The sequence below is a fragment of the Doryrhamphus excisus genome, linkage group LG21 (assembly GCF_037039965.1).
Source record: "Doryrhamphus excisus strain RoL-2023G ecotype Guam linkage group LG21, RoL_Dexc_Guam_v1.1, whole genome shotgun sequence".
Classification (NCBI taxonomy): domain Eukaryota; kingdom Metazoa; phylum Chordata; class Actinopteri; order Syngnathiformes; family Syngnathidae; genus Doryrhamphus; species Doryrhamphus excisus.
In genome coordinates this window covers 4661551-4685306 of record NC_136377.1, presented here as the reverse complement: position 1 = coordinate 4685306, position 23756 = coordinate 4661551, and the positions used below count along the sequence as shown (strand labels likewise).

The 23756-nt window shown below is 42.7% G+C and overlaps 1 protein-coding gene across 1 annotated transcript; it reads right to left on the bottom strand.

Moving 5' to 3' along the window:
* Positions 1-179: 179 nt before the first annotated feature.
* wwc1 (WW and C2 domain containing 1) lies at positions 180-23520 on the bottom strand. The gene is made up of 21 exons (XM_058086766.2): positions 22743-23520; positions 13796-13905; positions 13520-13723; positions 13195-13271; positions 12803-12882; positions 10786-10915; positions 10095-10241; positions 9930-10000; positions 9602-9847; positions 8048-8137; positions 7284-7957; positions 7105-7216; positions 6854-7024; positions 6556-6748; positions 6335-6475; positions 5112-5155; positions 4428-4800; positions 4256-4348; positions 3960-4190; positions 3752-3870; positions 180-2567 (listed from the first exon to the last, which is right to left on the bottom strand). The coding sequence occupies exons 1-21, from the start codon at positions 22859-22861 to the stop codon at positions 2501-2503; spliced, it is 3492 nt and encodes a 1163-aa protein (XP_057942749.2). The 5' UTR covers positions 22862-23520; the 3' UTR covers positions 180-2500.
* Positions 23521-23756: the final 236 nt, after the last annotated feature.

The window sequence follows — 23756 nt, the reverse complement described above, 5'->3', positions numbered from 1 at the left end:
TAACCGATTTGTAAAATATATTAAATAAAACACATATATACTATATATATAATAAAAATGATAATTCTTACAATAAAATACACATTTCCCCATACTATGTAAATAAATAAAAAATAAATTACATACAATATAAGACAATACATAAAGTAATGGAAACAAATAACAATGAAACAATGCCATAAAAGATAACCTTTTTTTATTTGTTGTGAAACTACAAAACATATTGTGTGTTTTTCTTTTTCATTGTGTGCTGGTGAAATATTTACAACTCTGGTCGACGTTACAGTGTCTGAGAATAAAATTCACAGCTTTTTCGGGACTTTTGATGATAAAAAGAAAAGAAACGGGGAGAAATAAACAGGAAAAGCACACCCAAATCACAAAGTGCAATAAATACATGCTGTTTTTTTTTTTCCTCATCCACACATACACATGCATCCTCATCACAGCCTTAATACAAACAAATTCATTGGGACAAAACCTCCAAAAGGGGGAAAAAAGAGGTACTAAAAAAAAAAAGGTATAACTACATAAAAAAAATTGTAACATATCAGCATGTTTTTTTCTATTCTTTTCTCTCAACATTCAGTGTAGTTAAACACCTACATTCCTTTACCCGGATGTTGTCACAGTTGATTTTTTTTTTTTTTTCATGTGTCAATGACAAAATATTTCCACACACTACTCACACACACACACACACACACATATAACAGATTCTTAAAGTGTTCACATTCAGTAAAAATAATGCAAACATTTCCAGCTTGGATGGGAGAAGATAACAATTCCAGCCTTTTGATTAAAAAAAAAAAAAAAAAAAAAAAAAAAACTAAAATATCCAAAGGTGTTGTTCAGCTACAGAAAATAAAATGAACGTGGAAAAGTCTGGAATGCCGTGAATGGAATGGATGTTTTTTTGTTTTTTTTCCACATCACATCAAACACCAGCAGAACCTCATTCTATCAAATTGTCCACCGTGAGGAGACAGTTTAGAAAGAGTTGAGCAAAAAGACACTTAAAAAGGAGTGGACAAATGATTGGCCAATCAGAATGAGGTGCGAGATGCTGCTGGTTGCTGGTTTTTGAAAAGGATACAATCAAGACGTTCACAGTCACAAAAGAATCCGATTTTTGTTGTTGTCTTTGCTTTGATAATTCCCATGTGATCGTTCCCACGTGACGTGATACAGCGTGTGGATTTATTGGTTTCTATTAAAGTGCAGACTAATGAACTACTTTCCTACCTGAGTGTGGGCGAGCGTGACGGTCACAAGAGCAAAAGAGGAGGGAAATAAAAACGTAATCGCGTCCAGTTAATCGTGATTAGAACCATCTGTGCTGTCGATAGAATACAATCAACCTGATATGTTGTTTTTTTTTTTTACATTAAAACCCATTTTCTGATATTTGTGATGAACATGCAAACTGAATATTACTAAGCTGTGACTCTAGTGCAGCGCGCAGACCTCACAGCTAGGAGACCAGGGTTCGATTCCACCCTCGGCCATCTCTGTGTGGAGTTTGCATGTTCTCCCCGTGCATGCGTGGGTTTCCTCCCACATTCCAAAAACATGCTAGGTTAATTGACGACTCCAAATTGTCCATAGGTATGAATGTGAGTGTGAATGGTTGTTTGTCTATATGTGTCCTGTGATTGGCTGGCAACCAGTCCAGGGTGTACCCCGCCTCTGGCCCAAAGACTCCTGGGATAGGCTCCAGCACCCCCCGTGACCCTCGTGAGGAAAAAGCGGTAGAAAATAAATGAATGAATGACTCTAGTGCCGCCTGTGGTCACTAGTGGTAACAGAAGCTGAATTGGAATCCATAATAAGAATGCAATGCATCCTAGTGAACAGGGGTATCCCGATCCGATATTGCTATCAGATATCAACCAAAAATAACACCATGGGATTATTTAAAATCTCCGATACTGGCACACCAATAACAAGCAGTCCGGAAAAGCCGTTGCAGCTGAGTGCAAAACGTCAGAAGTGAACGGGTCAGTTTTTCTCATCCCGAGTAATATCACTCATGCTGATAGTGGATCGATATCGGTATCAGCCGGGAGTCAAGGCTGCGATATCGATCATGGGGAGAGCAAATGTTGCATCGGGACACCCCCTAATAAGAGTAGATTTGAACAAGATGCCTCAATATGTGGAGTGTTGCTTGCAGCAGGAAACAAAGAAGGAAAAAAAATAATAATTTCTTCTACTAATGATCATCTTAAGTAGCTTTTGTTGCTTCAGTACCGTTGTTTGTGCTAGCATTATTTGATGTATCTTTGTGCTGGAATGATTTTAAATGTCTGTTAGTACAAGAAAATAAAACTGTAGCAGTGCCGTCACTAATATTACCAAAAAAAAAAGTGGTCACTTTTTTTTTTTTTCATCTAGAGTATATTAAAAAAAAAAACATTCTTCATATTACCGCTAAAAGGTTGACTTCATTAAGTGAGGAGGCGCATTTTAAGACTCTTTCATTTGAAATGTTGACTGTCTAGACGTCGTCAGCCGGTAGGTTGGGGATGGTGGTCTTTGCTCGTGTGAAGAAGGCCATCTTCTCCCTGAAAGCGGAAAAAAAAAGACATTGTACTCCACCCAAAATGAATGGAAATGTAAGGAAAAGTAGTGAAACGAAGAAAGGATGTGTGTGTAGTCTATGTCAGTGTTTTTCAACCTTTTTTGAGCCACGGCACGTTTTTTACATTGGAAAAATGTTGTGGAACACCACTTACCAAAAATGTTCCAAAATGTCACCACGACCTCACACGTGCATCAATAAGTCTATGGGAGGAACAAGGTAGGTGTTGCCACACGGACCAATATTACATTGCTCTGCCAGTCTTTACACCACAGACACTCCACAGTAGCCACGTTTTTACATCACCACTTTTTCTCTTTCCCAATCACCTTTCGGGAAACAATGGTATCCATGGAAAGGAATATTCCAATCTCTCGTTAACATGTGCCGTGAAAATCAACCAGAATAGTCAATGGGTCATGCGCGGTAAAACGTAAACATCAACATCACGTGATACCGACTTCCGGTTTTTCTTTCACTTGTTGGAATAACTCCGTATTGCCAGTTTTTCGTCTGTCCAGTCTTGAAATTTAGTTTGAATCAAAAACAAACTTTGCTTAGTCCAGTGCCGATTGCTGGCCTCCATTTTTAAAAGTGAAGAACGTCTGGATCTGCGTGTTACGTCATATCTGAGCATGCGCTGAAAGAACGCACCCGGGATCAATTTAAACAGGAAAAGATCAAATTCAATCTTGCTAATATTTTATAATTAAACTCAGGACATGTTTTATATAGATATATATTTTCTTTTTTAATAAAACTGCACTTGTGAATAAAGTATAGAAGGGTTTAGATTCTGTTTCACAGATGGCGCTAATGCACACGAAAGCTGCTTGCCAACCGCCAATAAACAACAGAAGAAGAAAAACACCACGAAGAAGAACGCACCCTGACAAATTTCCGTTTGAGCGGGTACAAGATACCTCAATCGGATTGGTTAAAGGAATATTCCATCCCTGTTCAATTCTTTCCGTTTGAGCAAATAAACCAAATTCAATTGGAATATTTGGGTCCATATATTCATGGCTATTGACATAATATTTGCAAATGATGATTAATAAATGTTAACTATAAAAAGTGATATTGGATAATTCCTCACGGCACACCTGACTGTTTCTCAAGGTACACTAGTGGTTGAAAATCACTGGTCTATGTGGCTCCTCCCACCTGAAGGTCTGGACCTCAGGCACTTCCTTGCGGCTCTGGCCTCTTATTTTATGGACGTCCTTTGCGGCCGCCCTCATCATCTTCTCCACCCTCTTCTCCTGCAGCTGCTCCTCCTGAGTCTGCACAACACATCGGCACAGCTCAGTTTACTGTACGCATTCGCGTCAACACTGCCTTCTGGTGGCTGACAGCGGGAATGACGCCCCACCTGTTTCTCGGCGTGCTTGAGGAGGAGGCGGAAGCGCTCGTCCTCCCGGACCCATCCGGGCAGCTCGCGTTGGCCCTGCTGCCTCGCCGTCTCCAGCTGCGTTTTAAGCTCTCTCAGAACCTGCAGCTCCTGAGCGAGGCGGGCTTGTCGGGTCCGGGACACTTGCAAGTCTAATTCCAAGTCCAGGGAGGTGCGAAGGAGGCCGTCCAGACCTTTGACCTGCATGGGAGGCTAGAGGAGAGACGCCATGATTTGATGATTGACTGTGACCTCGATTGTTATTATTATTTTTGTACCTTCTTCATACGCATGCTGCGTCGCTCGGAGGCGTTTCGCACAAACGGCGACTTCTTAGACAGCGTGGAGCTGTCGCTGTCACTGCGATTGATCTGACAAAAAAAGATCAATAGGCTTACTGTGTTTTTTTTGTTTGTTGTTATTTTTAAAGAGGCGCTAGACATGAATTACCCTGCAGATGTACTGGCTCTGAGGTCCTGGGGAGAAGGTCTTGGAGCGGATGATGGTGTTGCCCCTCATGAAGGGGTGCTGCTGGGAGAGGTCCGTGCGCCGCTCCTTGGGCCGAACCACTGAGTGGTGATTGGACGACAAGATGCGGCCCATACTCGTCTCTTTGTTTACTTTTTCTGTAATAGCAGCCGGAGGAGGCATTGCCGTGTCTCTGCCCACATCCTCCTCCTCCTCCTCCTCCTCCTCCTCCACCATCTCCTCTGCCTCCCATTGGCTCCCATCAGCATAGAACAACTCTCCTTCTTCTAGAAGCTTTTCTTCATCGTCATCTTCTTCATTGTCAAACACCTCTGCTTCCAGGGGGTCACCATGCCTACGAGTTAAGGTCACAAACCCAGAGTTTAAAATGTTAAAATGGACAAAGTGTCCCAAGACAGCTTTTTTTTTTTTTCTTTTAAGAATGAAGCGGCTTTGTTTAGATTCTGAACCGGTCAGGTTCCATTCCGCTAGTACCTTCCTGTGTTGTCATGTCACTCACATGTCAATGTACTTGTCACATGCCGCACAGACAGCTAACGCAATATTTGCAACGTTGAACAAAACCAGAGACGCCACCGCAGTGCATGTGACGCCAAATTGTGAGGTTGACGCGACAAATAAAAAAAAAAAAAAAAGGAATCTTACCACTCTTCATTGTCGGGATCTCTGCCACGGTTGGTAGCGTCAACCTGAACACAGAACACGTTAATTAGCATTTATAGTGGATTGATTTCATCTTTGTTTGTTATGGTAACTGAAATGGTGATATCTGGGAGGTGAGGTACTACAGCTACTGTCCCACAAGTGAATTCACTCTACTGGAAGTACAAATACACTGTACTGTAAACCCGTATTTATTGCTTAATGTGTAAAGCCAAATTTAATATGTGTTTACTAACGGTGAGAGACATATTTTTTTTTCAGATTAAAATGAACAAAGCATTATTAGAGCCCTGTAGACATGACAAAACACGACTATAGTCACATTTATACTCTTTTTATTTACAACATATTGCGCAACTGCAGGGTCTTGAGACACATGCTAACTCGCAAACTAGAGAGCTAGCGACCTAAACGGTAGCCTTCAAGTTATTTCCTTTAAACTTAAATAGCCAAAAACTTACCACTTCCACACAGATAGAGAGGATACTATTAACAGTTATTTAACCTTTAACATGAACATTAATCAAACGTAATAATTTTTTCTGGGTACATGATACCATACAGCATCCATATCAAACTTGCGCGGGCTGCGCTAACAGTAAACTTTCATATCAAGGCGGGGGCCTCAAACTAGTGTCCTGCGGGCCACATTTGGCCCACGGGCCACGTGTTTGAGACCCCTGGTTTAGAGTATCAAAAGTAGGCATTGTTAGTGTTTTCTATGGGTGCAGCCATTGGAAGGTACCTACTGCAGTCCCTATATCTGCCCCAATATGGTTGCACACAACCACCAGAGGGCACTGATTTTCCTGCATAACACCCTATGTCAATTGCAAAATTAATGTATTACATAAATTTGTCTTATAATCATTAGAGTCCATCATCATTTGCAACTGAACGGTGTGTGTGTGCACAAGTTTGCACGGGTATGTATGCATTCAAATTTGCCTTCAATGCATAACCTCCTTCAGGCAACACGGCCAGATGCCTTTTCACTTCCTGTATTTCAGATTTCAGTATTTGCGTTGTTGTCTGGGAAATAAATGGATTGAGCTCTGTGAAAACTGCCTAGCAACAAGTAAGTGTGTAATATTCTCTTCATTTTATTTAAATTGTGAAGCTTGATAATGAAGAATTTGTGTACTTTCCTAAAACTCACAAGACATTTTAATTGCATATCATTAAAGTGCGGCGTCAGCTCTTACTGTGTCCAAGCCACCAGCTGCTCCGCTATCTTTCTCCTTGCTGCTGACCTCGGGCGTGAAAGCATGACTCAGCAGGTTGTACCACTGGGTTCGTCTCTCCTCTGAACAACTAATGTCCGCCAGGCTGATCTGCGCTCCCGCCTGGAGGAAAAAGAAAAAGTTTGAACATCGAATACAAAAAAAAAAAAAATAATAATGAAGAATGAAAAGGTTGTACTCACCAGACAATCTTCATGGCCTGACTTGCCGGTGTTGCATACATCGATCCTCAGGGTCTTCTGGCGCAGTGCAATGAGAGATATCTGCATGCCGAACACCTCATTGACCTCCACCACATCCTGAGGCATGTAGCCGCGAGTTCTGAACAGGCAGCGGTTTGTCTCCACGCACGGAAGGACCGCCATGCGAATGTGCCTGCGGTTATTCATCAGAAGGTACTGTTAATAAATGATAACTAAACTACTTTTTGTTGGTGGAATACAGTATACAGTACAGTAAAAGACAAAACAAAAGTCATACATTTTATGGTCAGGCGGCAGGCAGAGGGCGCTGAAGTTGGACAGCTCCATGATGAAGACCGTGAAGCGCTGGTCTCTTGACTCATAGCGTAAGCCGAGTTGAACCTGAGCACAGCCCAGCGCCAGCCTCTCCTCATCGGAGCCCAGCAGGATGTCAGCAGGGAGGCCTGGCCTAGAAGAAACTCATATTAGTCATCTCTTTATATTCCTGATGCATTTTCTGGCACACAAGAGGCGGCTTGCATTCGGTACCTGCGCTCAGAGGGTTCGTACACGCCGCTGTCACCTGCGACAGACTCATCAGACACAGCTGAGATGACGCCCATCTTCTTCGGTCCCACCCCTGTTCCTTGCAACTGGGGAGCTAAAAGAAAAACGGAAGTTGATTGAAGTTTAAATCCTGCTCAAATTTTGCATTGCTTCATAGTCACCTTTGACCTCTTCACTCAGAATGCCGTTGCGTTTCTGCCTCTCCTCCAGCCCACCCGGGGCGCTGTGCTCCTCCTGCTGTTGCAGCTTCTGTGAGTCCAAACGGAGATCCAGCTCTGCTAGCCTGTTTTTGAGCTCCAAGTCCAGGCTCAACCCACCAGGTGCTGCCTCGCTGGTGAAGGCCTCCCCTGACAGAAATGTAGCGTCCGTGACCAGTGGCGAGCACGGCGGTGAGAGTGACGAAAGCGACGACCGCGGCGACAAGGAGCTCATGGAGTGAGGGGTTTCTGACAGTCTGAGCGCTTGGATCCTGGATGATCCCACCTCTCTTCCCCCTGAACCCTTCTCGGTGTCTAGACCCACCCCCAGTGTTTGGCCCTCGGCCCTTTCAGCGTCCCTCCCTGTGCCGATGCCTCCACCTGTCACCACCTCGTGCTCGTGTATGGTGGTGATGGAGCTCGAGGGGCGGTAGCCTCCCTGGCCACCCTCCTGCAGGAGGCTGTCCAGCTTATTTTGGAAGTCCGGGTCGGCTAGCTCCGGCTGATCGAGATAGATGTCGGTGAAGCTGAGCGAAGAGGAGGAGCCCAGGCTGGAGGTGGTGGCCAGCGAGCCGCGGCTTGACGTCAGGGAACCTCGACTGCTGCCGGACGAACATGACAAGGTGCTGGCGGACAGGCTGGACAATATGCAGAAAAAGATCGATTCCTCTGGTGTGCTTTTCATGGAACCAAAACATTGTTCTCAAATAAATGAAAGATGAACAAACCTTTTGAGTTGGGTGTGTAAGGAGGTGGCCAGTCGAACCAACTCCTCCAATTCTCTCACCAGCTTGTTCCTCCTGCAGTGAAGACGCAGCCTGCAAAATGACAACACTCAAAGTCAGAACATGTGATCAATCAATCAGAGCTGAGACACCATTGTTGTTATTATTAGCCGTCTTCAGGAGACATTGGCGTCATTGGCTTTGCGGGAGCTTTTTGTTAGTTGGGAGGCAAGGCGGCCATTGACAGCTGATCCTGGCTTTGAATGGAAGCTTTTGATCGGGTTACGGAGAAGCACTTGTGAGGTTAATGCCGACAGAACTTTCACCTGCGTGTACAATGGCATGCACGCTGGTCAAGGGGTTGAAAGATTGAAATTGTGGACGCAATCCAGAAACCAACGGCAACGAGGAGTTGTCATCAAGTCTTCTGCGCCATTTGCAGCAACGTCTGTGTTGTTAACCTTATCTGCTGGATTACATTTGAGGCACAACCGTATCTAAAGTTGTTTTTAATGTGACCTGCACTACCGAATGAGATCCATAACACAAATAGCCATTTTTTTAATTCATTTAAACTATATTGGATTGTGCAGGTGCACCTAATGTTGTACGCTAGCATGCATTCTTGTGTTTTTTTGTGTCCACTATTTTGCAAACGTGAGTGGCACAAGAGGCTCTTTTGTGAGCGTCTCCTGTTACGGGAACAGGAGACTCAGGAGAGCGCACAAAAGAGAGGCTTGAGCTCAGGAAGAGACTGACCTCAACAACAGGAGTCTTGTTGAGACTGGGAGGCCAGAGGCTTGAGTGGCGTCTCTAATTTGTGATATGGATCAGGCAGAGAGAGTTTGACGTCACTGATTGCAAAGGTACAATTGAAGGTTACTTGTTCCGTCACTTCTGAGTTGACATTCATTACGTTTGTGTACCTGCTGGATGACAGCATCATCTAGCAACAGCCACAATAAAGCCATTGAGGGGGGGGTTGTAGTTTTTGTTGAGATCCACTTGTAATTATTTGTCCTATGAAAGTCAGCTTTTCATATTGTCAAAGTGATGCGAAGGCTGCTGACTGCGTAAAGCGCCATTAAATTGTACTCGTGGCACAAAACTATAAAACTGTAATTCAGCTTATTCCTCCGTGGAGCCATAACTGCCTCTGCTCATAGCTGGTTGCCTGGCAACACTCTCCCATCACCTTGTAAAATATGTTACACATCATTTGTTTCGAATATATACTCCATATATGAATACACACCCACACAAACATAGATATATATAGATATAATATATACAAATACACATCTTTGTTTGTTTTCTCTGGCATTGTTGTACACAAATGAAGTGAGTTAGAACAGTATTAAGTTGCTATGCACCGTCTTCCACCAGGAGACATTAAAATCTGTAATTGGCCGCTGGCTTTTCCTCATTTAAGTCGCCAGTGGGAGCATTTGATTTGCAGGCAATATAAAAGTGACAATTTCAGTAGCACAACACCACATTTGCAAATCCCCCGTCAGTTTCTGAAAAGACACACAAGTAATATTAACAAGTGCCAACCTTTCAGTCAGAGCCTTGCTCTGGCTGTCCCTGGCGACCTGCAGGTCTCTCTCCAGACGCTTCTTCTCCGTTTCCAGCTTCTGGACATCATTGGGCCCCAGGCGCTGGCGTGGGCTTACGTATTGCAGCTCCTTCAGCAGCTCCTCTTTCTCGTTGATGAGAATGAGACGGTCGCGCTCCGGGTCCAGCAGCCCCGGCCATGCCTCGCTGTCCAATTTTGCGATCTGCACCTCGATGGTGGCGATCCTGGCAAGCGTGAGGAGAATGGAAGGGGTTGAAGCAGTGGAAAAAGAAGCAAAACTGGAAAAACACAAAAGCGATAACATACCGATGCTTCGCCTCCTCGTACTTAAGACTGAGTCGAACTTTCTCTGCCAGTTTATTGGAGTTGTTCATGTACTGCAAACACAAGTTCAAAATATAATAAAAAAGTTGCTGAATTTAAAATACTTTTTGCATTGATTGTGTCTCCCGTTTAGTAATTGGGACTCACCTCAGTGGGGATGTCGGTCTGGGAGCCGGCGTCAGAGTAGAGGCGGGGTATGGAGATCTCAGAGTTGGCCAGCGAGGGACTGCTGCCCCACAGTTCCTGCTGCGAGCCAGAGTCCAGCTGGAAGCCATCCTTCAGAATGGCCAGTTTCTGCATGTAAACACACAACGTTACCACTGAAAATACCACTGAAATATTGTTATTACAGATTATTATCATTTGTGTGTGAAATGCTTTAGAACTGTATGGCAGGTCTGCTCGTAAAGACCAAAAGAGGGCTCAGGGGTCACAGGTTGCTCAACCCTATAGTAGCAACTTGGAGACACTTTTTGGAATGTTTCATTCAGCAAATTATTATTATGTGTGTGATCTGAGTCATTCCATTTCACTATTTGTCATACACTATTTGTGGTACCATTTACTGTTAACCTGATGTAACGTGCATGAATGCTACAAAAGACACACACACACACACACACAGGGGATCAGACTGGGTTGTCAGATGCAGATGGCCACAAAGAGGAAAAAGAGGGGAGGGGACTGAGAAGTGTCCTCTAGTAGGAGTGACATTTCTTACTTTTATGCAAATTGCAATTCAAACTAAATCATACATTTACACTCGTCTTTGTCTGTTCTACAACTGCGCCGCACTAAATGTGGTGTCCACATCGATAGTGTAAAAGTAGTTCCGTACCTGCATGAGTTCTTGCTTTTCCTTCTCGCCGGCGCTGATGGCGTCCCGGATGGAGCGCACCTCATTGAGGATGGCTTGTGCCTCCTGCAGCTTGTAGCCATACGGGCTGTTGGACACCTTCTGGTCAATCCTGCAGGAGTGGAGGAAAGAAAACGGAAGTGGATATGAATTTTGGGTATGGATGGATGCTCACAACCGAGAGCAAACTAAGTGTTGCAGGGTTCTGAGCCTCGGAATACGGATCTATGTGAGCATCGTTAGATGTGGGCGCTTCAGCAAACATCCACAAGGGGTGCAAGAGCGACCCTGTGGTAAATTAATTCATGCATGTGCCAGGACAACAGGTCCTTCCACATTCTTCAGATAGAAAGAGGGAGTGAGAGAGAGAGAGAGAGAGAGAAGCAAAGTGCTCAGAGAATGAGGAAGTGAAGGACAGGAGAGAAGATATAATCCTCTCTAAATGCTTCTCAAACATGGCTGAGTAATAACAGTGTCATGAGGTGCATTATGACGAATAGCACACTTTATGGTTGACTCATTTCATATAATGTACAACTATGCTTCCAGTTGTACACTTAAGTTTGGGTTATTCCTTCTTCTTGTCACTATGCTGACTTATGACTGCTTAGCCGAAAAGCCAAAACGGCTTTCTCTTCCTGGAACACCTGACAACAACATCTGCATCAAAAGGAAGAGGACCCAAGATGATGACTGTGGCCTTCAGGAAGAGCAAACATCGTTCTCCCACCACGAACATCAGTGGGCCGACCGCGTAAGTGGTTTCTAGTGTCACCTCAACCAAGTCCTGACCTCCGGTCTGGTTAGGAAGGCATGCCAGCACTTTCATTTCCTATGGAAATTCAGGAAAGAGCCTATCTGAAGGGAGTCTGTACTTTATTGCAGCACAGAAGACAGCTCTGCACATGGTGGTGAAGACCACACGGAAGATTGTTGTCATCGGTGTCCTGCCAACACTCAACACTTCTGCTTCCTGATGCAGAAAGAGAACCACTCGGGACAGGAGGAACCCCACACAAAACTGTTAGCACCGCCTCCATCAGGAATGAGGCTGCGGAGCATTCAGAGCAGGACAACGCACCCGAGGAATCATTTCATCCTCAAAGTCGTGACACTGCTGAACTCTGGGGATGCTCTCTGAGGGACAACAAACAAACCTTGAACCTCGGATGGAAGCTGAGGTTTTTCCACCAAAAAGTTCTCATGTAAAAATGTCAAAACGTGTCACGTATTTTGTCAAATCTTATCAGGAGCGACACGGGCCGCATTCCAGTCTAAGCCTATTTGCATTTGTGCAAACAGGGATTGGTTGTCCAGTGCCATCTGATGACTGTAACAGGAGAGGAAAAGTCATGAGGAATGTTGTTTAACCACTCTGGACCTCAGCTACTCATTAATCCTGCTGACACTCTCACTTGTACAGCGCCTAGGAAGAAAACGGCGGACCAGACATTCCAGTTCTCTTTCAGTCCGGACTGACAGCTGATTTGATAGAGAAAGAGAGGCGGATTTCAAAAACACGTACACTTACACACACAAAAATATTGGCCACAGTATTGAAATTGAAACAAAGAGAGGAATGTATGCCCTGCATTGCAACAATCGTGACTGATGGTTGCTGCACCTTGCGTTGGTCGTCTCATGGGGAGTAAGTGGGTCACATGTGGGATCCTCTTTTCTCAGCTTGTCTTCCATTGGTGTTTTGACAGAGGTGTCAGTGTTTAATGATAGAATGGAATGTGTGATAATGCTCAGGAAATAACTGAGACGATAAGGAGGAGTTTAGTGCTTACAGAAAGATAGATGTTGTAGAAATTGTAATGACTTGCAGAGCACAAGGAGCTTCATCTCATGCAGGAGCAGAAACAAAAAGCCAACAGGTTAAAGGGGAAATAGAATTGGAAGTCAGTGAGCAGGAGATAGAACATTGCACGATTGTGGACATTTTTACCGTTGTCCAAATCTTGAAATGGCCACAATTTAAAAACAGACTACTTACTCTTTCAGCGTTTCAAAGCCTTGTTCTTTATACTGCAGTTCCTGCTTCATACAGGCCAAGTCCCGCTTCAGCTTGTTAACCTGCATCATTAAAAATACTCTTCTGTAAGAGTGAAAATATCCATGACATCCACGACTCACATTTTAAGCGACTCCAATACTAAAATATCTTGATCACATTATGATTGTGATTATGATGAAGTGTGATACAGTAATGATCATAGGAAACTGTTAATTACAACGGAGCAATAAGTCTAACTTGTGGTTCGGGAGACAAAGCCGGAGCACCACTGGGGCTGGGTGCAGGCAAACATACAAAACTAGAGTGACGTGTAATTTATGATATCGCAAATAAATATGCGTGCATGTGTTTGTGTGTGACATTCCCCTTACCCGACTTTTGGCTGTAGCTATTTCCGCTTTAAGGATATCTGGGTCGTACTTGCTGGAGGACGACACCCTGGAATTCACTGCAATAGAAAAGATTGGAAGGGATTCAAAGAATAACTATGTACTGTCAAAAAATTCTGCCTCTTTTTATTATTTCACATAGCAATCACAATGAGGAAGGTAATGTATATGAAGACATGCCTCCTTGATGTACATGAATGCATCTAGTTTAATACCGCAGCTATCCTTAAGAACACGTGGATCTGGTACTACAAAATAGTACTTTCAGGTAGAGATATATTTACACGACATTAGTGTGTCTACTTACGGCTGGTTTGCGATGTCGACTTTTCCTGCCAGGTGTCGTTGAGCTGCCGGTACTCCTGCTGCGCGAGACGAAGCCTTTGCTCCTTCACCTGGTAGATCTCCTTCTGGGCGCTGAGGGCGTCGCGGGCCACGGCCAGGTACTCCCGCAGCATGGACTCTTGCTCCCGCTGCCATTGGGCACGTGGATCCTCCAGCTGGGTGCTCTCTGAAGAACACAAAGTAGGAATATTTAGATAATGAGAACATTACATTGACAGATTGCAAAAAAAAAACTCACTGGTGTTGTGGTCGACGTAGTACGCTCCGACCACAGGGTCATACGCCTCCTCCCAGCCGACTGGCAGCTCATCTCCGATACAGTCGGCGAACGTCAGAGGCTTTGTGTGCCTGAAGAGGCAAAAAAAAAAAAAATCCAATATTTGCTTGTGTTGTGTTATTTCGATGTATTCATTCGTAAAACAACTGGTGGCTCCAATTACACAAAATACCATTCAGAAGGCTATTGTTTCTGCTGTAAAAGGGCCCAAAAAGTGTCTAGTGAGCTCCGAGCCAACTTTGACCCCAACACATTCTTATCAGTTCATTCTGAAGTCCAGGTGGATGTTAATATGTGATGTAATGAAATTGGACCTTTCAAGTGAAAACAAGATCCACCAATTAAAAAAATATTTTTTTAGGCCAGCAAGTGATATTATTTTTTATTGACTTTCACACAGCGTGAATGTGTTCAGACCCGACACCAGACTGGGCTAGCGTTGGATCATTGTGATGCCTGAAAGCAGTTCCATGAGGCAGCAGTGATGGTCTTAGAAAGAGGGAGGGAGGGAAGACGGGGGAGGCTAGTCTGGTGTTTCAGAGTCCTCTATTCACCTCCATGAGCGAGGGAAAGAAAAAATGTGGAGGAGGAGAAGGGGGGGGCGTCCCTCCTGCAGACCACAATAGGAGGAAACCGACCCGTGGCATTCCTCAAGCTGCACTACCGCATCGCTAGGAGGTTTCTGGGGCAACCGTCGGGTCTTCCAGCCTGATCAGTGCAGCCTGGACGGGTGGGGGTTGGGGGACTCTATGATGCTTCTAATTCCCCCCCCAAAAAAACTGTGTTTTTATGAGCAACAGACAGACTTCTCTCTCGGGCTGAAACACTTAACTCATTATTTACACAACTGGAAATTGATTTGTTTGAGTGCAAAAACTTATAATAACTTCCACAAATGTTTCAAAAATGTCTGCCAGGACGGGCTAATGTCTCTACTGTACAGTTCGAACATTCTTCAAACACAAAACTATAGACCCTTGTCGATCCATATGCCATCTTTTCATACAGCCGCAGCCAGACGTTTACATACATTCATACATAATGGTTTATTTTAAAATTATCATGTAAATAATTAATTAATTGCAGAGTAACTAACGATACATGATTGCAATGCTTTGTCGACATAATATTACAACTGTGGTTATACAATTGAAAATACCAGCGTTCCCCATACGTTCATTTGTGGTGGCCTGCCACAAATGCTTTGATACTTATTAGATGGTGGTATACATCATATCAAATTATCATACTATTATGATAATCACACTATCATACTAATATCATACTCCAAATTCCTATGCGGCATAAATTACATAAATTAAGTGAAGGACAGGAAACTATGTGATGTGCTTACAAGGTAAACAAATACATTGAATACAAAGTATTTGTCACAGTAGCAGCGATTCAGACAGGAGAGTGTCACTCAAATGATGCAAAGTGCGGAAGTCCACAATGCTAACAGTTGCTCCCGAGTGTAAACAATGGAGCAAGGCGCAAGCTACAAATGTAACAAGATGAACATCCATAGCTGCACACTTACTTAGGGGGCTAGTATGGCACGAAAAAAATAAAGTGCGAATAAAGCACCATTAAACACTAAAAACGCAGCAGAAGATACAGAGCGGCCGTAACTAGCTTGCACCATCTTGAAACATGAGATCTCGCATCAAATCCGGCCTATACTGATATGAACATATTTGTTTTTGATATGATACTTAGAAATATTGATATATATATATATACAGTAAAGTCTTGTTATATCGATATCGGTTATAACGAATTACTGCTTATTACGATACTATTTTCATTTCCCGGCAAATTTCTAGTCTTTTATGATATAATTAGTTCTGTTAGTACGATACCCGGTTATTATGATAATCCGGTTACTACGATGCCCTTTTCATCTCCCGCCAGCCAATTTGGTCTGCTTATATCGATACAAAAGCAGTTTAAATCAATCTTTGCTTAAGGATTTCAATACCAAAAAAGAACACGGCGAACGGCTGCTTCCAGTCAACTTTATTTTTCACACTTCCAGTTATATCGATATTTTTTCAGACTCCCGACAATATTGATATAACGAGACTTTACTGTGTATATATATATACAGCACTACTACTCTAAATCAAGGAAGTGGACAACTAGCACATTCTTCTACTAATTTATGTTTCCTAGTGACAAAAGAGGGAAACTGCTTCATCATGAAGAGACAGCGAGCAGTAATGAGACTGAAAAGCCTGTCCAACTGCCTCTTATGTTTCACGACTGCAGATATACAAACAGCGAGCCCGCGCCCAGGACAGAAACTGAACTGGGTCCTTTTCACTGATGAATAATGAAAAGGGGCCCGCAGAAGACCCCCTCGGCTTGGCTCTAAATTTAGCCCTGGACCACAGCGAGGCTTCTGCCAACGGCTGGTTGGCTGGCCCCGAGTCTCCGCATCCCATTATTTGATTTGCCCACTAAATCCTGTCCTATAATGGCTGATGGCGAGTAGGTGGGTGTTTTGTTGCTGACCCAAACTTGTTGCTCTCCGTCAAAGCTTCCCTCAAAGCGAAAGGCCAGCTGGTTACGGCGGCCCCGGGCCTCCATTTCACTTGTCAGTTGTTCAATAGCCACTTGTGGTCATTCTCACGTACTCCGCTACTTCAGAACACAATGTGCCCGAGACGTCTGTGGCAGACCAACACCAGGACTCCGTACAGTAAACACGGGCATTACAACACAGACCATAATAAGACTGCTGCCACTAATGGCGCATTGATCAATTGGTAAACCAGAGGAAACCTAATCCAAGCGAGCATCACTGTTTATATGTAAAATACATTCCGCTTCTACTTTGACCCAAAGTACCAGACCCTGAAACAAACACAGTCTCCTTCTGAAGGTCACCAAATAAAACTGCAAAACAGTGTTTGTTTGGGTCTGTTACACATGCATCTGGGTATAAATTACCACCATATTTCCTACGAGTCACCTCCGTAGTAAACAGATTCCGTGCCTTAATTATTTGCTGGGTGTGTCATCCACTCAAACACAAAGGCGGCGCCACTAGATAGCTGCAATTAAAGTTACTATCACGGACACCACCAAGCTAAAAGTCTTACCTCTACACACACACAGTCTATAGAGCCGACATGGCATCTGTAAAGCAGAGGTTTACTGACACTCATTTCTTATTTGTGATAGAGTGTGAATTGAAGCTGGCTGGGTTAGCTACTATACGTTTAGCACAGCATGCACACTGTAGTAACATGACTGGAATTATGTAGCAATATGCGTATCTCTCATTAAAAACTAATTGTTGCATGAATAACCACATTTTGAAAACGCATGTATATATTTACCTTAGATTTATGAAAGATCTGATTAATACACCTCAATTATTTTATGAACGCGGCACTCTCTGACGAGTGCTACTGCATCATAGTCAACAATAGTAAATTCATAGGCGAAGACAAGAAACGCAGAGGACATAAGGATTGTGGATGCTGGGCAAAATTCTATTAAGTGGTCCAACAGTGAATTTGCAATAGACTGATTCTATATTTGCCTGCTGCCAGTTTCACATTCCAAGGTAAAAAGCCCGGTCGGGGCTGCGGTTCGCTAATGCAAACTGACAAAGCGTGCGGTGGAGTGCAAACACACGGAGGCCAGCCACATAGCTGAATGGTGAGTCAGGGCGGCCGTGGAGAGAAATGTTCATTCAGTGTTGGGTATGTAGCGCCGCAAACGACGACACTCAAAACTTCTTCACTCTGCTGCTTTCCCTTCGAGTCACGCTTGAGTGGCGGCCATATAAAAAGGTGAATATCAGTAAAGATCCGCCCCGGGGCACTTGGGACACTCATACCTGCCTTATCTGGATGATAGCATTCCTCTGACCTGACGACATGCTTATAGTGCGTCACTGCGGGGCGGGTGGATGATATTGCACACTGAAGAATTTATAAAGGCGGCCCTCGCTTGAGTGGTTTTAACATTCTCATGCTGAATTCGCCATTCATTCTGCTTTTATTATGACTTGTGTACAGTACATTGAGCATGTCTTTCTAAATGCCTTGTTTACATCGGAAAAAACGTCCATCATCTAAAGTATGATCATCTCTCATTGAGATAGTGCCAGCTTTACGAGAAGTGCTTTGCCAAACATTGCATCACAGCACACTACATGCCAGGATTGTGTGGCTAGCAACATTTTGTATGCATCAAGCATGTTCCTGCGTGACAAAGCCAACACTGTAATCAAAAGTAAACAGTGCTCACTGAAGCGGCGGCAATTTGTCTGAGGGGAAAAAAATTAAATAAAATGTTGTTCGAAGATCTACAACTTTATCTATGTAAACAAAACGCCCATCTCTAATCAAATATTATATTTGAGATTATATCTGAAATCTGTCTTCACACACCTACCTACAGCATCAGTGAGTCACATGTGAATGTCTTTTTTCATGTGCATGTTCACATCCAAGCAGAAGCTGTAGTAATTCTACATTTGATAAAAGTTACTTCATATTTGTCAGATCAAATCAGATGTCTGCAGCCTTAATAACCGTTATCAATTATCATCATTAACATGCATAATGGCAGCACCGGGTCTGCTCGTAGCAGGTGTCTAATCCACCAAGGCGGCCATAGGAGCTGACTCCATCTGCTCTATACTCTCCTAGGTTCTCCTAACGTACGTGCAATGCCGGTCCGGAAGGTCTAAAACCTGCGAGCTGACAGAGACAGGCAGACATCTCATCTTGCAAAACATACATTGGTGTCCAAACTGAGAAAATATTGCATTATTATCATGTATTATTGATTTAATATAAATTCACTTTTATTGAAAATGTTGATCATAATCAACATCAAAATGGAAGGATGGTTTGGAAGAGCAGAAACGAGCCATGTGTTAAACATAGACATCTCAATTACTCGCAAAATTTTGCCAGTCACTGATAGGCGTGGCGTCGGTGTAACTCAGGGGATCAAACAGGGATCGACTGTATTTTGCCGCTTTTTTTTTCTCACTGAGGTTCTATGGTTACCGGTGCAACATGTCATTCCAGTTAGATGACAGAAACAATGTCAGCAATCTAAAATATGCTGGTTTCGACTTGCCGACGCTCATGTCATCATGCTTGTTGTAGGAGTATTAGGGCCCCACTCACCACAAGAAATGGGAGTGCTAGAGGAAAAATAAAGATGTGATTTTACAAGAAAAAAAAAGAACATTTTGAAGAGTGAAAGACAAAATTCCTGCATGTACCTAAAAAGGCAACAGAGAAATAAATCCCCCCAAAATTTGTATTGTATTCTTGCAAATTACTAACTTTTCTCAATAAAGTAAGACTTTATTCTTGAAGGTTCTGCTCTCGTAAAAATGTGACTACTGTTGTGGGCCTACTAAACTAAAATATTTTTAGAGGAAATCCCACTTTATTCTCTTAATATTACTACATTAAAAAAGACGTCAGTTCTTGGAATAAATAGAATGTAACATTATGACTTTTTTTTAGTAGTTTTGGAAGATTGCAACTTTACAATACAAATATTACATTATTCAAATCAGCATTTTCTCTCAAAAATATCTATGATCGTTACTATTATCATTTATAGTCAATTGGCATAGTGCTGTATGTTGTGTGAAAGTGTGTATTAAAGCCGCCTGTCACAAAATAAGATGCATCTGTTTTGGTTACGTATTAAAGAATGAGATGAGCCAGTAGTGCAGTGCGGCTGCCACTTTTCAGATCCCTGTAACAGTCAGTGGGGCCTCATGCTGAACTTTGACCCCGTGCACCTTGGCAGGCTGTGAAAGGGATTTCGGATGAATCGGACGCTTGGCTGGCAAGCGCTGCTCGGTCCTTCACGTCGTGTGTTCCAGGAATGTTTTTTTTTTTTTTTTTTTTTGCTTTTTAAGGATCTTCTTTGGGACAGTTTCTTGTTCTATGCTTTCTCCAGCACTTTCACTAGACCTTCCGTCTTCTTCTAAATAAGTGCAATCAAACAGATGCCACTGAATTATTGATTGATAATTGTTGAACTCCTTTAAAGAAGTACTTGCTTAAGAAGTCTTTGCAGGCCAAATGCACAAGACTAATAAAACAATCCTAAACACATGAGACATGTGAATATTTTTTAAGAGCGAAAATAAAAACCTGTGACACTGATGAAGAAAAAAAAAGCTTGTGCGGTCAATTAAGTTTATAGTACACAATAAAAGAATGCAGTTTTCGTGTTGGGCTATGAAAACAAGACAGCCTTGAGGGCTCCTGCCATGACAACAAGCGCCAGTATAAGCATTGGTTGTAGTGATTGAGGGAAATAAAATAAAACGGGAGCAACACAACACAAAACAACCTCTAAGCCTCTTGAATTCCAGACATAAGGCATTGTAGGGATTTGGTGTGAAAGTCTGAGTGGTCTTAAGTAAGCGATGAAGTTGGGGTTGAAAAAAAAAAAAAAGAAAAAAAGATTGGTCCTCTGTGCCGCGTGGTGTTCTTGTACAAGCGGGATTCGTGTCATGCAACACCGCATGCTTGACGCTGTAAGCCTATTACGGATGTAGGATTTCTTGGGAGAAGAACAGAAAAACAGGTAAAACACACCCCTGGGCTTCATATGGAAATGTGTAAATACACTGTTTGCACTCTGCAGCGAGGAAAACACAGTAACTGCTATTTTGACGTTCCTTCAGATTTCACATAAATCACTCGTGGAGTGCATGGCGCCACTGGAGAACTATTAATTTGCTTTTCTGGCCAAAACTTCAGCATTCCGAGACACAAAATCCCAGTCACAATCAGACACCAAGTAGCCTAGGACCCGAGGAAATCCATTACATTTTTTTTTTGTTGTTTATTCAAATTTTTACCTCTGACACTTCAGAAACTTCAGAAACAGATGTAGCTTGACTAACTTTTCTAATAAAATGTCAGCCTCTGCACATATTGCGACAAAATCCTTGACAAACTGTAATGTCACGGTTGTGGTTAAGGAAGATGTAGTCACCAATGCAATTCCAATTGCGTTATCAATAAGTAAGTAAGATATTTTTTATTACACACATATGTTGAGGACCGGAAATATGTGTCGAGAATGTCGGTTGACGGTTAAGACAAGACGGGAGTAAGAATAAATTTGCCTCTTGTCCTAATTTCACTCAGAATTTGCATGACATTAGTCGGTATCGTAAAACACGTGTTTGCATTAACAAGCGGTAAAACACAACACAGCGTAAAAACACACTCAAGGAGATGAAGTCGCACATACACAGCCGCACTAGCATGCTCTGCTAAGCTCAGCTAGCCCTGCTAGCTTGCATTCCCTTTTCGGCAAGCCAGACACACCAGCTTATATTATGCCATATGTAATTCATGGAAAAAATTGTCTAAAAAAAATGCAGATAATATCGATTATTGACGATAATTTGGAGCACAATTATGGATCAGCAACATTTTTCATCGTGATAGGCCCGGTGAACTATGCCGGCCATTCTGACGGTGTCTTGTTCCCGTGGCTTAGCATGTGACTTGCAGTTCTCTACCAAAACACTGGGGGCAGTGTTTTCCTGAGAGTGACCAGCCACAGTTGTAAACAATGGCGACTCAAGCCACATCCTAATTGTAATCGAAGCTGGGACCAATCGATGTGGAACATTAGCCACTTTTATTGTACATGTTGGTCTGAAACTGCTCATATAGCTGAGATGCTTATTAATTTCTGCCGTTTTTTGTTTGTTTTGACACACTTTTTAGTGATTTCACGGCAGTGAACAACCGAAAATTATGCACAGGACTTAACAAAATCCAACCAATCACAGCCCCTTTCAGTTTTCATATTATACTGAATCCCAACTACCAAACAAACACATAAATAAGTACAGAATTAAACTATAAAATGTACAGTTTAAAATGTCCTGTAGTTGTAGTGTGTAACAACGGTGCATCTTCTGTAAACATAATAATCATCCAGAATGAGTTGGACATTTTGATGTTGGAATAGTTTGAGACATGTGCAAGGTGGGTGCCAAAAATCACATAATAATGAGTAATTCATAATAATACGAAGGAAAACAATCCTTTTATGAGTGTTCCGGCACCACTGCTCTAGCCCTACATAATAAAAGGTTGTAATGTAAATGTCAATCATTTTTTTCTGTTTTTTTTCAAACTTTTTTTCATTTTTTCAAACTTATTGCAACACTTGCACGTGAACACAAACAACATATAAAGGAACTGCACTTTTTTTTTCATGTTAGCTGCTACAATATTAACATCGTTGTAGCTTGGTTAATATACAAGTCAGTTATGTAAAAGGAACATTGTTGACGTTTTTTTATGAGGCTCTAGCGTCAAAATAGGTATTACCCATGACGTTCGTTGTTAGCTAGCTCGTATTAACTCGTTTTCAGAAAAAGTAAAGAAATATGTGTTCATGTTTCATATCAGGATTGTGAATGATGGGCAAAATTCCAAGTGCAGTTCCCCTTTAAGACTGTTTTAAGGCTAGATCTGATTATTTGTACTTATATATGTGTGAATACCAATGGGGAAAAACAAACAGCTGATGGGTCAAAATCAGAGTGATCGCTGAAGGAATGACTTATGTTAGCATTTTTTGTTGAATGCAGACTACTGACTACTGCTCTAGCCCTACATAATAAAAGGTTGTAATGTAAATACACTTTGCCTATGTTGGTTGTATTTTCCATCAATATCTACCTGCTCTTATATTGTGTGTGCTGTCACATGTGTCCCTCATTGGAAAAATATAACGACAATCCGGGTTTAGAAAATGTAATAACAATTTCCAACTGAATGCCTCATAAGAGTAAATACATTGCAAGCAACACTTATATTATAACACATATTTGTATCCCAAAGAATACGCAGGGGTCAGAGGTCATTCATCCCACCTGTCTCTTGGGTCGATCCAGCTGGTGCTCTGGTTGATGTGGTCAATGTAGTAGACTTTGCCATCAAAGTCTCTGGCTTCCTCCCAACCTTCAGGTAGTGGCAACTCCTTCCTCGGCATGTCAGGCGAGTCTCCATGTAATTAACTCCTCGCTACTCAAAATCTCAACGAAGGGAAGCCATCGCTTTTCTCTGTCATCATCGTTGTCGTCGTCATCACGCTCGGCATCAACGGCAGTTATTCCCAATATTCCCGATCTTGCGCATCCATAATAATAACAATAATCCAGATGAACAAAAAAACGGAGCTGCTAGATGTTAGATGTGATAAAACGGTGGGTAAAACGGTTCCATTAGGCAGTACTCGAGCCCATTTGTTCTTGTTTATTTTGTGCTTTTTTTAAAAAAAAGATGCAAGCGCCATCTTCTGTTGGGGAAACTTGAAGTCGTCCTGGTGGCAACTTTGGACAAAAACGACTGCACAAAAATGGTATCCGCAGCTTCACGTCGCACGAGGACCCCCCGCCACTTCCAACTGTGGCAGTTAAGTGTCCTTGGAGTAATTACTGTTTTCAAAAAATCGCACTCTATATCCTTTAATATGCCTTGTTTTCTTCGTGACCACGGGCCACCATGTTTTTTTTTTAGCGAACAGGAACCGATGCTAGCCTTCCTGCCAAGAAGCGAGCAGCCAACCGTGGTGTGGGACGTTAACCAAACAAGCCAAACGCGATAAAAAAAAAACACCTGTGATACGGTCGCTTAAAAACAATAACAATATGTTATAACTTTGCTCGCACCGAAGACGCCCAAAGATGCAGCAAGCAGCGTCTGTTAAAGTCTTCAATTCAGTTCCCAGTGACTTCACTCAAGTAACAAGCTCGGTGTCAAGGCAAACGGATGTTGCCTACTGCTGCTTCCGGTGCACGCTTTCAAAATAATACATAGCTTGACAAACGCTACCAAAATAAAACACTCCAAATATCGTACAACATTCTGGTCGATTGTGCGACAAA

Excerpts from the sequence above, each read along its gene's own strand:
- wwc1 (XM_058086766.2), bottom strand. The coding sequence starts at position 22,861 with ATGCCGAGGAAGGAGTTGCCACTACCTGAAGGTTGGGAGGAAGCCAGA. Across the intron at positions 10,916-12,802 it reads GGCTTTGAAACGCTGAAAGA|GATTGACCAGAAGGTGTCCA; the intron begins GTAAGTAGTCTG and ends CCACTCCTGCAG. Across the intron at positions 7,958-8,047 it reads TTACACACCCAACTCAAAAG|CCTGTCCGCCAGCACCTTGT; the intron begins GTTTGTTCATCT and ends CATATTGTCCAG.